Below are 17,257 nucleotides of genomic sequence, written 5' to 3'. Positions count from 1 at the left end.
GGGTGAAGGCAAGGGGTTTTTATGAGAAAGAGAAGGAAAATAATTATATGAATATTAGAGGCCCAGTGCACGAAATTCGTGCACTGGTAGGGTCCCTAGAGGCTGCCAGCTGCTGGCCAGGGCGCCTCCCTTCCCCTGGCCTCCAGCCGCCAGCGGCCCCGCCCCCTGGTTGAACTCCTGGTCAAACTCCCAATCAAGGGGACAATTTGCGTATTAAGCTTTTAGTATATAGGACAAGGAATGAATTTCTGTTAGTGCCAATAAGCTACCAAATTGTGAAGATTTCTTAAACCCAAAAGCCTGTTTTCCTTAATCCTGTGGTTAAATTATGGAGTCACTTTTTCTACTTGTAAATATGAATTCTTTTCAAGTGAAAATGTTTCTTTTTAGTTTTGGATAGTTTTTCTTCTTTTAAGTTTTCTTATATTCAATTTAAAACTTCTTTTTTAAGCTATTTTCTAATATCAACACAGCACTTTGTTTTACTTTTAACTAGGAATAAGATTATCAATAATTAAGGTCTGAGTAATTCTCATATTCATTTTAAGCAATGATACTAGGAAGAAAAATTACAATCTCAGATATAATAACCATGTTTAATGGTGCCTTTTGGGCAACTTCAGGTATCAAGATGGGTCTAAAGAACTACAAATGACTTAAATCATAGTATTTGCTGCCAACTCAGTGAATTATTTGCAGAGAATTTAAAATCAGGGCTATTTCATACATATCAGTCGTGTTTAGAGAGTAATAGCTGTAAATAGTTGTATGATAGTTAACAGTTTTGATCAATAAATGATCATATTTGAACCTCCTAATGACCTTGTGCGATGCATGTTATGGCCTCCATATTATAAATACAGAATCTGAATCTCAGAAGGGTTAAGTGGCTTGTTAAAGCTCACTCAAGCTTTTCTGCTCCAAAGTCTCTGGTTTTTTTATTTCTTCAAGACAAAGTAATTATAAAAACCTAAGTCAAACATAAATCTGTATCATGTAGTACACTCCAAAGTCAAAAGATTCCTTTTGTATTCACCGTTTTCAGCTGAAAAAGATATTGCTTATTATGACTGTGGAGTCACTGAAGTAATGTTTGTCCTTCTCTTTGGAGCAAAATTATCCAAGTGCATTGACAGTTTCTGAGTTTATGAGGTGCAGAAATACTGGGCTTGCATTATGCAGGTAATAATCTATATTTATAAAAGCCTAAGCGACCATTATGACCATATGACCGGTTGACTGGTCGCTATATGATGCGCACTGACCACCAGGGGGCAGATGCTCAACGAAGGAGCCGCCCCCTGGTGGTCAGTGCACTCCCACAGCCAACCTCCTGCAGCCGGTCAACCTCCTGCAGTCCCTCCCCCAGCCAGCTGGCCCCAATCAAGACTGGGTGAGATGGCCCCGATCGCTGGCCAGGCCGAGGGACCCCACCTGTGCATGAATTCATGCACTGGGTCTCCAGTATAGATTTATTTTATAGCAATAGTCTAGATATGAAGATTATCATAACAGGTTTTTAATTAAGCTAAAAATGATTATGGTCATAACAAAGCTACAAAAAGTCTTACAAGTCTATTCCTTATTTATTGACTGGAGGCCTGGTGCACGAAATTCGTGCACAGGGGCGGTCCCCTCAGCCAAGCCTGCACCCTCTCCAATCTAGAACCCCTTGGGGGATGTCTGACTGCAGGTTTAGGACATGGTAGTTTATTGAACTAAACCGGCAGTCGGACATCCCTCTCACAATCCTGGACCACTGTCTCCTAATCACTCACCTGCCTGCCTGCCTGGTTGCCCCTAACTGCCCCCCCTGCCAGCCTGATCGCCCCTCACTGCATCTGGGTGCTGGCCTGGTCACCCCTAACTGCCCCCCAGGCCAGCCTGGTCACCCCCAACTGCACCTCTCTGCCAGCCTGGTTACCCCTAACTGCTCCCCCCTCCCCCGCCAGCCTGGTCATCCCCAACTGCCCCCCCCGCCAACCTAGTCACCCCCAACTGCCCCCCCTGCCAACCTAATCACCCCCAACTGCCCCCCTGCTGGCCTGGTCACCCCCAACTGCACCCCCCTGCTGGCCTTGTCACCCCTAACTGCCCCCCCAGTCACCTCTTATTGCCCCCACTGCCGGCCTGGTCTCCCCCAACTGCCCCCCTCTGCTGGCCTGGTTGCCCCTAACTCCCCCCCACCACCACCGGCTCTGGTTGCCCCCAACTGCCCCACACACACTGGCCTGGTCACCCTCACGCCCCCCCTGCCGGCCTGGTTGCCCCACGCAGCTTACTGTTCAGTTGTTTGGTCATCCCTCACTAACCCCCTTGCCGGCCTGGTCATAGGCAGCCATCTTGTGAGGGCGTTAGGGTTAATTTGCATATTACCCCTTTCTTATATAGGAGATTAACTCACAATAATAGGTGATGATATTCAAGATAATTACAAGAGAATTCTAATTGAATTCCTTTGTAACAGTATAACTTCTCACTAACTAGCCCTCAGTGACTTCAATTTAGATTAGGATGTAAAACATTTGGTGACTTAATACATTCTCCCAGCTCACTTTCTGTAGTGTGAGTGGGCCAAAGTTCTAATCTTACCAAGGAAGGAAGAGATAGGAAGTGACTGCCTTGTGATCATTTGATACTTTCTTAATTTATTGTATGATGTATGTTTGTTTGTAATAATGAATCTATTTACAGATTGTCTAACACATGAAACATCTCCTTCCCCTTTTTTTCACATGTATTTTTATTCTCTTAAATGGCTTGTAAAAGCCTGGGTTTGTGGTTGTCATCTTTTGTTTTTTATGAATAGCTAAAATTATCTTCTATTTCTAAATCCTACCTTAGTTCTAGGCACAGACAGGGTGGAGCAGATGACCAAAACTTACAATGACATCGACATGGTTACACATCTCCTAGCAGAGGTAGGAATATATCTTTTTCTTTTGCCAGTACAAAAAACTAAAACTTAAAGATCATTTGGAATCTATCAAGTTTTTATATCAAATGAAAAATGATGATGTCTTTGTTTTGGGTTAATTTATAAGGTTGTTACAGTTGGAACAACTGGCATACCATCTGGCATTCCAAAGCAGAATGGTTTCTGAACTTAATTGTTATGAAATTATAGAAGGTTTAGGGGGCTTTGTTTGTCTGCTTTGCTTTTTATTACAATGGTGCTGGCTGGCCTCCCTGTCCTAAAAAAAAAAAAAGTCACTCAGCCTGGAGCAGAACTGCCTATTCAAGAGACAGATCCCTTGCAAATCTACTCCTGCAGCTTGGAGCATCTTCCCAAAGAGTTTTACTCTCAGTTTGGGCTGTTTTTTAGCTCACTTTGTCCATGACATTTTTAATATGTGTGGTGTACCCTTCCCACTTGGCAGTCATAGAGGTGTCTCCTTACACTTCAGTTTCAGTTGATCTTATGGAAGACTGTCTTTCTCTTTGATGTACCTCTTCTCCCCTCCCCCAGCTCCCCAGAACGATTCTGTGTATGCCACTTAGCTTACGTTGACAATGAGATAAGTGGGCTTGAAAATCTGGAAATAACCCATCCACCTGTTGTCATGTATTATGGAGCAAAAGAACAGAAGCTTAATTTTATTTATAGTGATTACTGTAAGCAGAGCCCATACTCGTATATAAGGTAGTTATATGTATATTGACAGGTTTTCATCCTGTAGAATACAGTCCTCACCACCACCATGTAGATGAGATTTCTGTGTTCTAACTATCACCATGTACCCAGGAAGAGTAACTCTTGCTTTGCTTGGCTTTTCTCTAGGCATGCCTGCATCATTACCACCAACTTCTTTGACTCTCTTTTTTTCTACACTTTAAACAGAACCTTGTACTTCAAAACTTCCAGTCCTTTATCCCCTACTTTATTTCACATCATCATTCTTGCACCAGTTGACAGTAGAGCTCTTGACTATGCTTTCCTCTAAGCCTCTGGCTCTCAGGGCATATAAGCTTTGCTCTAAATAACACTTTTCAGCATACCGACCTGATCCTCATGTCTTAAATACCAAATTCTGCCTCATTACCATGCTTGATAGACAGATGCATTTGTTGGGCCTTTATTTCCTCAGTTTTGAAGACTGCATTGATTTTCTAATTCCCCAAAGTTGTAAGTGTAAAGGTTAGGTCGCTGGATCCTAATTAATAGGGTTGATTAATCAATAAATTTCACTTGATATCAGGGGGAAAAATGCCTTCTTGCATTTATAACTGTGGTGGTCATCCATTTGACCAACATACTTTAAACATCACCTGTGTGCTAGGCCCTGTGTTTGTCTGGTATCTGGGTGTTAAAATACTTTCTAGAATGTTGCTTTTTGTGTTTATTTAGCAAAATTGACTGCAAAACTCTAACCTACCATGTAATATTGTTGTTGCTCAAAGAAAAGTGTTTTGGATTTTAACAGAGGGATCGTGATCTGGAGCTAGCTGCTCGCATTGGACAAGCTCTCTTAAAGCGGAATCATGTGTTGGCTGAGCAGAATGAAGCCCTGGAGGAGCAGTTGGGACAAGCTTTTGACCAAGTAAGTCTTTGATCAAGTATTTGCAGCGTGAAGTGTTTAGGTCTTGGGCTGTGGAGGAATTTATTTTCCTGGGTGTCCCTGAATTGATGACAGTAAATAGGTAAATAACACCAGTACATGTGGACTTTGTTGGTAACCATTGAACTAACCAGTAGAGAAATGAAAAATACCTTACAGAGGAGTGCTTGTGTGAGTCTGCCTTGGTCCATATAAAGTCTATATTCAGTGCCTGTAGTACTTAAATTCTAACGCTTTTTTCCTCGCCCCTTTGTGTAAACTTTGTGTGTCATCTATAACTTTAGTTTTAAAAAAATTCAGCCCCAAATAATAGATACCCAAATGAAATATCTTCAGTCAAAAACCCAAACAAAAGGAAAAGGAAAAGACATTTTGAAAGTTTATTTATTCCTAAGCAGTGAATATTTTTAGTGAGAACTGCTTTATTATTAATTTGAATGGTTAAATTTCAAGTTTTCTGTAATTTGTTATTTTTATCTAGTTTTACTTACATTTTAGAAATGCATTATATTTAATAACATTTGAGCCTTCATGTTGAATATATTTCCTAGGACTACTTAGGAAATCATGCAGAGTTATACAGCTTTAAAGTACAAAACTTTAGGATAAGAATTTGAAAGTAGGGATCCATTCTTATAGTTTGAAGTTCCTTCAGTTTTGTTTTGTTTTCAACTGTGAAAAATTTCCTCCTATATTTCTATTATATAGGATGTAAAAATTGGCTTTCCTTCTCATCTAGTATAGAAAAAGCTATATTTGTTGAGTTAATGCTGTAAAATTATAGTTTGGGAAGTATCTGAGGTTTATTATTTTCTTTTTAGCACTTGCTACTTTAGTGAGTAAATCTAGCGGCTAATTACATTATTTTGTTTTATGATGAGGAATAATTGCTCAATGAATTAGAAGTTATATTACATATGTTATATTAAATAATACAAAATAAAGGACATCTTGTAAATCTAGCTCTTTTGCTGTGCAGGTCAATCAACTGCAGCATGAGCTATCCAAGAAAGATGAGTTACTTCGAATTGTCTCCATTGCTTCGGAAGAGAGTGAGACCGATTCCAGCTGTTCTACACCTCTTCGGTTCAATGAGTCCTTCAACTTATCTCAGGGCTTGCTACAGTTGGACATGCTGCAAGAAAAGCTCAAGGAACTGGAGGAAGAAAATATGGCTCTTCGGTCCAAGGTACATTCAGCCCAGTTCCCAGTTTTGTTAACTTAAAGGTTGTAGGTTTAAACCCAGGTAGAGTTGAGATGAAATGTGGCATAACTAAGGATTTGCTGTTGACATTCTAATTAGGGAGTGCAGCCAAGATGCTCGTATTTATTTTCCTTCCCTTGTTTCTTAGCTCCCACTGAGAAGTGGATAATAGCAAGCTGACAGATGAGAAAGCCACAGCATAGAATATGTACCTTGTGGAGTTTATGTTGGAAAATTACAAGGTTCTGTGAGCTTGTGTGATGGAGGGGGGAATCAGAGAAATCCTGCTTAAGCAAGTGATATTTTAGCTGAGGCTAGGGATTAGCCAGGCAGAAATGTATGGGAGCAGGGCGGGGAGGGGCTGGAGGGGGGAGGAGGCATTTACAGAGACTCAGAGAGAATGAGTAAGATGTTTGAAACATCCTTTTCCATACCTTTATTTTATGGTAGATAAAGGTTTATGAGTTGTTGTTTTCCTTTGTAAGTGTTTTCCTTTGTAACTTTTATGTTCAAATGAGAATTTTTTTAGTTCATACTGTAAAATAATTAGAAGATATCACTATTTTTTGTTGTTGAAGGCTTGTCACATAAAGACAGAAACTATTAGCTATGAAGAGAAGGAGCAACAGCTTGTCAGTGACTGTGTTAAAGAACTTCGTAAGTATTAAAACATTCTGTTTGCCTTTGGGCAGTTCTTTGGTAGGATATCTCCAACTCAGAAATTAGATCGAAGGTTTCAGTAGAAACATCTCAAGAAACACTATTAAATAATTACTGAAGATCTTGGAATATCACATTAACGTACAACTCTAAATAAAATTACATATATACTTTTCAGAAGTATCTTTGTTTCAATTGCCATCTTCATTGAATAAGATCTATATTTCTATCAGTTATAGCATGTTAGAATGAAAGAAACCAGAGCTCTTATTTGGTTGACGAGAAAATAGTCCTGTAGAGAACGTGATTTGTCAGTCAGAAAATGATAGATCCGTGGCAGAGCCTGGTCTGACATTCAGTAATTTATTAAGTGCCAACTATCCTATCTAATAAAAGGGAAACATGGTAATTAGCCGTACGACTGCTACCCTTCCCATTGGCTAATCAGGGCGATATGCAAATTAACTGCCAGCCAAGATGGCAGCCGGCAGCCAGGCAGCTTGAAACTCACATGAGGCTTGCTTGCTTCAATGACAGAGGAAACCAATGTTCCCCGCCTGCCTTGCCGGCCTCTGAGCCTGCAGTTTGAAACATTGTAGCAAATATAGAAGCTAAACAAAACCCCAGAAACCTGCTTTCAGCGAGCCGGGATCTCAGAGCTGGAGTTATACTATACATTGTTTCGATTATAGAATCTAAACAAACCAGATACCTGCTTTCAGCAGCAGAGGCCTCAGAGCTGGAGCCAGAGCTAAAGCTGGCCCAGAATAAAAAAAAAAAGAAAAAAAGAGCAGTTGGGAGCTTCAGCCCTCAGCCTCTCACCCAGACTGGCCAGGCACCCCAGTGAGGACCCCCACCCTGAAGGGTGTGTGACCAGCTGCAAACAGTGTGACCAGCTGCAAACAGCCATCATCCCCACACCCAGGCTGGCCAGGCACCCCAGTGGGGACCCCCACCCTCATCCAGGACACCCTTCAGGGCAAACCAGCCAGCCCTACCCATGCACCAGGCCTCTATCCTATGTAGTAAAAGGGTAATATGCCTCCCAGCACTGGGTTCAGCGGAGCCGCGAGGCCTCCCAGCACCGGGATCAGTGGAGCCGAGAGGCCTCCTGGCACTGGGATCAGCGTGACAGGGGGCAGTGCCCAAACCCCCTGATCACTCTGCGGCTCTGTGTGTGACAGGGGGCGGGGCCACAACCTCCCTATCCTCCCTGCTCTGTTTGTGACAGGGGAAGGCACCCCAACCTCCTGATCAGCCATGCTCTGTGCCTGATACAGGGGAGCTCCCCAACCCCCTGATCGCCCTGCGGCTCTGTGTCTGACAGGGTACGGTGCCCCAACCCCCTGATCGGCCCTGCTCTGTGTGTTAACAGGGTGCGGCGCCCCAACGCCCCCTCCCCACGGGCCCTGCTCTGTGTGTGATGGGGTAGAGCCATAACCTCCCCATCGGCCCTGCCCTGAGTGTGACAGTGGCGGCGCCCCAACCCCCTGATCGGCCCTGCTCTGTGGGTGATAGAGGGCGGCACCCCAACCCCCTGATCCGCCCTGCTCTGTGTGTGACAGGGGGCAGTGCCCCAACTCCCCTATTGGCTCTACTCTGTGAGTGACGGGGGGAGCTCCTCAACCCCCTGATGGGCCCTGCTCTGTGCGTGACAGTGGGGAGCTCCCCAACCCCCCTGATGGGCCCTGCTCTGTGCCTGACAGGGGGTGGCGCCGCAACCTCCCCATCAACCCTGCCTTGAGTGTGACAGGGGGCAGTGCCCCAACCCCCCACTCGGCCCTACCCTGAGCGTGACTGAGGGTGGCATCGCAACCTCCCAATCCGCCCTGCTCTGTGCATGACAGGGGGTGGTCCCCCAACTCCCCAATCGGCCCTGCTGTGAGCCCGACCAGGGGCTGCACCTAGGGATTGGGCCTGCCCTCTGCCACCCGGGAGCAGGCCTAAGCCAGCAGGTTGTTATCTCCCGAGGGGTCCCAGACTGCGAGAGGGCACAGGCCAGGCTGAGGGACCCCCACACCCCCCCGAGTGCACAAATTTTTGTGCACCGGGCCTCTAGTGTGTCTATAAAGGAATATATTTTGGTTTGATGTAGTGTTAACTAAAATAGTTTTTAAAATAAGTTAGTTGGGAAAAGATCAGCTTTACTAGAGAAAGATATTTAATTTCTCTACTAATATAAAGCCTGTCACATTGAAAGAGAAACGTAACATCACATCAGTTCATTTGGGCTGTGGGCCTCAGAATGTGGTAACTTAGAGTAACAGAATATTAGAGAACCAGAAGCAATGTAAATTGAATTTCTCTATCAGCACTATCATTACCCACCTTTTAAACTTTAAAAAACAAAGACGTGATTACTTGCCCAAGAATTCAGATCCAGCCCTCCCTTCCTTCTTGTTGCCATCCTATGAAATGTTATAGGGGTTCTGTCAATTAAGAAATAGTTTTATATGACACTGATACATGGTTCTGTCACTTGTGTTTAGATATCAAAGTTTTTATTTGAAATAAAGATTTCTTTCCCCAATGGAAAGATTCTGTTTCATGTGCATTCAAGAGTGCTAGGCTGTAAAAATTGCTTTTAGAGGCTCTACTCAGTTTGCCACATATCCCAGAAAGTCTCTCTCCTACAGAAGCATCTCAGTAGCTTTATCAGTAGGTTTAACAGATTGTAACTGTTCCATTCTGGAAATGTCCTGTGTTAGACTTCTTAAGTTTAATTTTCATTGTTTGTGGGAGTTTATTTATATTCCTGAAGAGTTCTCAAAGACATAAATGAGATTATGTCTTAACACTTGCAAAGATATGTAATTCACCTATATCTTTTCAGCCTACTTGTTCGTCATAATGAAAAATATTAAAGCAAAACCTTTAGCTTGCCTTTACAAGTCATCATTGCCTCATATTCAATTCCTAAGATTAGCTTTTATTTCAGAAGAATCTTTATTTTTTAAATTTATGTTAAAGAACATTGTATTTGTGATAGTCCAGTGCTTGTTACAAAACAAGATTTGACGCACAGTCATAGTTTGCCAACCCCTACCCTTCAATTATATTAATTTTTAAAATTCTTATTTGTTTCTAAGGTGAAACAAATGCTCAGATGTCCAAAATGACTGAGGAATTGTCTGGGAAGAGTGATGAACTGATACGATATCAAGAAGAGATCTCCTCTCTCTTGTCTCAAATTGTAGATCTTCAGCACAAACTTAAAGAGGTAAGTTCATTCTTTCATTCAACAGATGTTTGTTAAGCACTGATCTAGTACCATGCACTGCAGTAAGTACTAGATTAAGCAAAATAAACACGGTCCCTGTAAACTGATGACTTTTAAAGTGCTGTAAACTGATTACTGTTTTAGTCTTCTCTGTGTCATGAAGCATGAATAACTACTTTCAAGTCACTATTTCTCTCTCAAAATGATACTGAACCCAGGTCTGCTGCCTGCCGCTCAAAAACCAATAATCTAGAGACGGGCTGGTAGAAGGAAGGTAGGTTTATTCAAGAGCCGGCTGCCTGAGAAGATGGTGGACTCCTGTCACCAAGGCTGTCTTAACAATTGGACACAGGCAGAGGTTTTTGTAAGGAGGGAGGAGGAAGAGAAAAAAACCACACAACAGAACAGTCAAAATGAAGTGGTTGAGAGTTCTCCGAGCGAGCCAACAGTCTGTTCAAATAACTGGTTGAAGGTCAGCAGTTCTCCCAAAGCTGGAATGTCTGAAGGTCAGAGTCTGCTTCTTTTGAAGTTAGTTCCTAGAATTCTTAGGCAAGCAGACTGTTTATCTGCGGTCATGTATTCGTTAACAGGTCATCATTTACAGAAATAATGTTAAAAGAATGTTGGGGTTGGTTACAGTAAAATGGGTCAGATCTTCCTCAGAACAGCATGATGTGAGTTACTGTCTCCTGCTCATTGTCCTCTGAACACCTTTATGGATTTGTATTTTGCCCATGATATTGCTCTTATTTGGCTTTTGAAAGGTGAGCTTTTTAGAGATCTCTACATAGACTATGCCCTTAAGATGTCTTAAAGAGAGTAGCCTCTATTTTATATGGGAAGGCTTTACGTGTCTCTTTAATATGTTGTTAGCATGTGATTGAGAAGGAAGAACTGAGACTGCACCTGCAAGCTTCCAAAGATGCCCAAAGACAACTGACATTGGAGGTAATGAAATCTTTCTTTATCTTGTGTGATACAGGAGGGGGAGGAAGGATTAGCTTCTTTCATCTTTGTAAATAAGATTTAAAATAACAACAACAGAGGATCAAGATGAGAGCTAAGAAGTAAAGCATCTAAAAAATTACCTCTCTAAAACTAATAACGTGGCAACATCCTATTGATTCATGGGGAAAACCTTGACTTTTATAAGATTCTTTAGGAATATGTGACCCTTTTACCAGTTTACCTTAGCTACCACAACAGTTTTTTTTTTTATTTTATTGATTTTTTACAGAGAGGAAGGGAGAGGGATAGAGAGTTAGAAACATCAATGAGAGAGAAACATCAATCAGCTGCCTTCTGCACGCCCCCTGCTGGGGATGTGCCCGCAACCAAGGTACATGCCCTTGACCAGAATCGAACCTGGGACCCTTGAGTCTGTAGGCCGACGCTCTATCCACTGAGCCAAACCAGTCAGGGCCAACAGTTTTTAAAATGTCAGGAGAAATAGCAAAAATTTCTAACTTGGTATCTACATAAAAACTATGTATTAGATATAATTTAGTGGCTCTTTAGCAAGCATAAGAGTCACCTGGCAGGCTGAGTGTTAAGAGGATATTCCAAGCACCATCCCTGAACGTTTCTAAGTCAGTAGGTCTAGACTGAGGGCCTAGAATCTGCATTTGTAATAAGCATTCCCAACCCTGGTGATGCTAATATACAGTCTACATACTACACTTGAAGAAATTTTTGAAGTTAAAATGCACTCTGAAAAGTATGTACTCTTTTAACATGTTTGTGAATCTAACAATAAAGAAGGTTCCGAAACAAGGGAGAAGAAACTACTTGTTTAGGATAATTGAGCACACTGACATCAAATATTATACTGTGTAGACTTGATCTTGTCATTTACAGACTTCAGAATGATGTTAAAAAAATATAACAGTATGCTAAATCTGACTTGAACATGACTATTGTATTTCCTCTATAAGTTTTTTTTTAAGGGGATGAAGTAGTAAATATTGAATTGACGGTTATGGTTTTCTCAGCTATATATTTTTTTAAATATATATTTTATTGATTTTTTACAGAGAGGAAGGGAGAGAGATAGAGAGTTAGAAACATCGATGAAAGAGAAACATCAATCAGCTGCCTCCTGCACACCCCCTATTGGGGATGTGCCCACAACCAAGGTACATGCCCCTGACCGGAATTGAAACCGGAACCCTTGAATCTACAGGCCAATGATCTATCCACTGAGCCAAACCGGTCAGGGCTCTTTCAGATTTTTAAGAAATCATGTTTATGTATAATCCTGGCCAAGACACTTCTACTTCTGGCAGTTTGAAATAGATATGTATTCTCCTTGCTTAGTTTATTCCAGAGTCTTTGTATCAAAATGAATTATATTCATAAACTTAGACCTCTGGATAAAATGAATACTTATCCCAAAAGTTTCCTCCCCCTTGTCGTATCTATATCTATAAAAGCCTAAGCAACCGAACAACTGATCGACTGGTTGCTATGACATGCACTGACCACCAGGGGCCAGTTGCTCAACGCAGGAGCTGCCTCCTGGTGGTCAGTGTGCTCCCACAGCTCAAGCGCCGCTCAGCTGACTGATGGGCGCCAGATGCAGGGCTCACAGCTGGTGAGTGCCGCTGCAGAAGCGGTGCTCACCTCTCCTGATAGGGACTGACTGGGCACGAGCCTGCGGCAGGCGCAGCAGAGCCCGGATAAGCGGGAATGGCAGGCAGTGTTGGACTGTCGGTTTTGGCCGGATCCCCACAGGCCATGCTGAGGTAACCCATCAGTGCACTAATCTGTGCACTGGGCCTCTAGTTAGAATATAATAGAATACACTAATTACCATTCTTTCTTTCAGTTACATGAATTACAAGACAGGAATATGGAGTGTCTAGGAATGTTACATGAATCCCAAGAAGAAATAAAGGAACTTCGTAGTAGATCTGGCCCTGCTGCTCTCCTCTATTCCCAATCATATGGAGCTTTTTCTGGGGTAAGGAACTGAGAAAGATGTTATGTATTTAAGGAAACTTGTTTAAGATTAGACTGCCCTGAAAGTGGTATAGTTTCTGATGATGTAAAGCATCTTAAGAAGTGATAACATGGATTGTCCTTTGATTTAGGCCTTAATTTGCATATCTACATCTACCGGGAGAGGTGAGCACTCTTATTTATTCCAGCCTTCCTCTAACAGATGACCATCCAGATTTATTGTAACATGCATATGAAGTGAACCCAAGGGAAATAAGTTTTGGGTCTGTGTACCGTAGAGCTACTTAACCTTGGGTCATCCTTACCCTAGGCCCACTACAGCCACTTACCATTGCTTATTTTTCTTTTAATGACTTTTATATATTATAAAAACTGTACATGTATTTATAATATAGGAAAAGAAGCCAAAAGAAATTCTTAAATACCATCAAATATTGCCCTCCACAGAATCACTATTAACAACTTAGTGTATACCTTTTATACCCTTTATTTTTGTGTGTCTGCATATATAATGTTTTGTATTTATCATATTGGTTTTTGCCACCGCTTTCCTGAAAAAGTAATTGGTTCTTGTTTAAAAGTTATATTTCCAGAATGTCTCTTTTTTTCTTCTGTATTTTCTTATAACACCAAAGTACTGGATTCTGGAGACTCTGTTAATTAATTTAAGAACAATCCATTTCTCCTACCAGGCTTCTTACGTAATTACTATAGGAATCTCAAACTCTTTTCCTTAGGAATCTCTGGCATCTGAGATTGAGGGGACGATGCGTAAAAAGTTGAGTTTGGATGAGGAATCGTCTCTCTTTAAACAAAAGTAAGTACAGATCACATACCTGTGCTGTTACTCAACTGTTAGGATGGAAATTTAAAAGAAGCCACAATCCAGAGTGATAGGTATAAGGAGATTCAGTAGTAAATCTGCTTACTTTTCCATTTTTTCCTCTTACTACTCACATTTGTGAGAGAGTTCCGTGTTCTGACGTTTATTTTCTCATGACCTCTCCTCAACTTTAGAGGCTCTTCAGGATGGCTTTATTTTTAATGAATTATACCTATACCAGGGACCCAGTGCACAAATTCGTGCACCTTGAGAGGAACTGTGGGCTGCGAGGCTGCGGTGGGCACAGGGGTGGGTTTTGGCCCATCCTCCATGCCCCCGCCCAGCCCCTCCCGCCACAGCCTCCCATCTGCCGGCAGCCCGGCTCCCACTGCCGCTGCTCCCACACACTGATGGCACCGGCCAGTGCCAGCAGCGGGTGTGAGTGGGGCCGGGGCCAGCGCTGGCAACAGGTGCAAGCGCCGGGCAGGACTGTGGAGTATGGGAGCAAAGAATTTTCAGTAACCACCAGAGGCTCGTCCCATGACAGTGACCGGCGCCCTGCCTTGGTCTGGCGCCCCCCGCTCACCTGCTCCACCATCTCGCCACGGCCAACGCCCACCATGGTCCGCACTCTGCCACCTGCTGCCAACACCTGTCATGTTCTGTGTGTGCCCCTGGTGGTCAGTGCATGTCATAGCAACCAGTTGTTTGGTTGTTCTGCCGTTCGGTCTATTTGCATATTAGCCTTTTATTATATAGAATGTCTCTTTTCTGAAGCACCCCAGCAGTAGGGAGTGATAATGAACACTTCTTTTTTGACAGGGCGCAGCTGAAACGGGTATTTGATACGGTCAGGATTGCCAATGACACACGGGGCTGCACTGTTCCATTCTCAGCTCTCCCATCCATTCCAGGCTCCAACCGCTCAAGTGTCATCATGACAGCAAAACCTTTTGAGTCTGGTTTACAACAAACAGTGCAAAAAACCCTCCTGAGCCAGAGGAGCAGCTCGGAGGAAGTTCCAGGGTAAGAAACACAGATCGTGGCAGTGATTCTGCATATCTTGTGGCATTGACATAACAGAGTCACATGCACACATTCCAGCATTGCTCTGTGCTGTCCCAAGGAAGTTCTAGAACTGCCCTATTCATGCAGTGATGATGCCGCATATCATTGTTTGTAAAACTGATCACTGATAGCAAACAAGTTTTCTAGAGTGAAAAAGCTACATTTAATTAAATATATTCAAAATGGAGCATGCATCAAGTTTGAGTCTAAATCTTCCTGTTCAATTCAAATTTGTTTTAATGTGTTTGGTCACTAGCAGTTATACATAGTATAACTTTCTCATAACCCATGCTCATAATCTCAACTACTTTGGTGCCTTTAGTATAAACAATAAGTATGAATACCCATTGAGGAAAACTAGCTTGCTCTTAATTTTCTAGTTGTTTAAACTTATATCTTTTCCACTTTCCATTGAACTAAATATGTAATTCAGTTCATTGAATTACATATAACTAGAAAATTAACATTACTGGGCAGTCAGATGAAAGCTTTTTTTTGTTTGGGTTTTTTTTGTGTGTCTTTTTTTTTTTTTATTAATCCTCAGAGGAGGATATTTTTCCATTGATTTTTAGGGAAAGTGGAAGAGAGAGGGAAAGACAGAGAGAAACTTCGATGTGAGAGAAACACATCGATTGGTTGTCTCCTGCAGGAGCCCTGACGAGGGCCCAGGCCGGGGAGGAGCCTGCAACCAAAGTACATGCCCTTAACTGGAATTGAACCCGGGACCCTTTGGTCTGCTATGCCAAACTGGCTAGAGCTCAGCTGAAAGTTTTTGACAGATAGATGTTTGGCACCTGAGAAAAAACTTCTCTAATGCAGCAACCATTACCGTACTCTGGGTTTTTTATTTTATTGCCTGGTCTGTAGTGAGCATGCTCTGCACCCACAGTAGCTTTTTGTGTGAATAGTACCTTACCTTAGAAGACTGAACAAACAGATCTTTGTGAATTCACACATAGTACCAGGAGCAACTACAACTCAGCTTGCTACTCTTTCTTTTGATTTCAATTATAAGATGCCCTGTCCAGTTTGGCTCAGTGGGTAGAGCGTCGGCCTGCGGACTGAAGGGTCACAGGTTCGATTCCAGTCAAGGGCATGTGCCTTGGTTGCGGGCACATCCCCAGTAAGGGGGTGTGCAGGAGGCAGCTGATCGATGTTTCTCTCTCATCGATGTTTCTAACTCTCTGTCCCTCTCCCTTCCTCTCTGTAGAAATCAATAAAATATTTTTTTTTTACAAAAAGATGCCTCTAATTTTAAAATTGGTGAAAAGTGAAAAAATATGTGTCATAGAACTATGAAAATGCAGTATTTATAAATCTTGTTGTTTGCTTTTTAAATATTCTGTAATGTTCATAGAGAGTTCTATGACCCAAAGCAATTTTTTTCACATTTTAATATTTTTGAACTTGTTTATTTTTTGCATCTCATCGTTTAAGTAGTAGCATTTTTTTCTTTCTTAGTAGCACATAAAATAAATGGTGCCTTTTGTAATCAGTGGTATTATAGATTCATGAAATATGATAATATTTACTTTTTATACTTACTATCTATCAACTGAATTTATAGATGGTCATTTCTGTAGTTTTGTATATCAAGTGAAATAGAAAGGGTAGAAAACACAACATAATAACAAAGTATATTTTTGTCTACCTGAAGTTACTATTTTTATATATAAAAATAATATATAGTACTAATGATTTTGGTGTGTTGTTACTATTTCTGTATCCTAGATGTCTAAGAGAAACTACTGTGTTTTTAAGATCAGTCTTTGAACATTCACCATTGCAGAAAGGAGAGGGCTAGGTGGTGGTCGTGACCCTCACAGACCTAGTCAGTGAATGTGATTTTCCCATAGGAACGTTCAGAAGCTGGGTCAACCAGAACCCTCTGAAGATAGTGATTTGGCTACAGCACTGCATCGCCTTAGTCTGCGGCGACAAAACTACTTAAGTGAGAAGCAGTTCTTTGCCGAAGAATGGGAGCGCAAGATCCAGGTCCTGGCTGACCAGAAAGAAGGGGTTAGTGCCTGTGGCACCCCCACTGAGAGCCTTGCCTCTCTCTGCACTGACCAGTCAGAGACCACGGACTTCAGCAGTACCAGCTGCCTTCGGTGTTTTATGCCTGAAAAATTACAAATTGTCAAGCCCCTAGAAGGTAATAAGTCAGTAAAGGCCATTTTTAAGCCGTGTTCCTTGTTGGCCTTTCCTTGTCCTAGGTTGCGATTTGTATTGTCATGGTAAGAGCACAGTATGCAGAAGATGTCTTTATTGTCCCTAAATACCACTGTTTGGGTGACAGTGCTTTGTAGTGCTTTGTGGGAAATGAATGAAGAGGTCTGCATGCTCCAGGTCATCAGCCATTAGTTTTATTTTCACTGGTTATTTTTTTAATATAAATGTGATGGAGGAAGATTAATCTTTTCTTGTCCTTTCCTAAGGAATACTGTTGATGGTAATTTTTATGGTAAGATAAATGGGACATGATAAGTAAAAATAATCTAGATATAATACTTCATCTCTACTTTTCTTTTCAAAAAAGAGTTCTTTACCCAGGAATATCATCTACTTAGAGGTATATGTCCCTCTATTTTTCTTTTTCAGTTCTGTTAATTTTAGTTGTTACTGTTCTCTCCTAAGATAGAACTTGAATTAAAAATAAATTACTTATTTTATAGAAAATTGACAGTCTTCAAATGATTCTCTTATTATCATAAGAGAGTCTGTATTAGAAATAAATTTTAGTAGGAAACCTATGAGGACCC

General features: G+C 41.8%; 1 protein-coding gene across 1 annotated transcript in view; it reads left to right on the top strand.

Annotated features, from left to right (window-relative positions):
• TRAK2 (trafficking kinesin protein 2) overlaps positions 1 to 17,257 on the top strand; it is a 59,605-nt gene that overhangs the window by 33,202 nt on the left and 9,146 nt on the right. The window contains exons 4-13 of the mRNA XM_081096157.1: positions 2,845 to 2,921; positions 4,425 to 4,541; positions 5,539 to 5,748; positions 6,342 to 6,420; positions 9,513 to 9,643; positions 10,517 to 10,591; positions 12,471 to 12,605; positions 13,342 to 13,421; positions 14,250 to 14,453; positions 16,352 to 16,650. Coding sequence (XP_080952283.1) covers positions 2,845 to 2,921; positions 4,425 to 4,541; positions 5,539 to 5,748; positions 6,342 to 6,420; positions 9,513 to 9,643; positions 10,517 to 10,591; positions 12,471 to 12,605; positions 13,342 to 13,421; positions 14,250 to 14,453; positions 16,352 to 16,650 — 1,407 coding nt within the window. The remainder of the gene's footprint in view (positions 1 to 2,844; positions 2,922 to 4,424; positions 4,542 to 5,538; positions 5,749 to 6,341; positions 6,421 to 9,512; positions 9,644 to 10,516; positions 10,592 to 12,470; positions 12,606 to 13,341; positions 13,422 to 14,249; positions 14,454 to 16,351; positions 16,651 to 17,257) is intronic.

Source organism: Myotis nattereri, assembly GCF_964212035.1.
Source record: "Myotis nattereri genome assembly, chromosome: 7".
In the NCBI taxonomy this organism is placed as follows: Eukaryota; Metazoa; Chordata; class Mammalia; order Chiroptera; family Vespertilionidae; genus Myotis; species Myotis nattereri.
The sequence above is the reverse complement of the archived record's forward strand: the minus strand, read 5'-3'. Positions and strand labels throughout refer to the sequence as shown.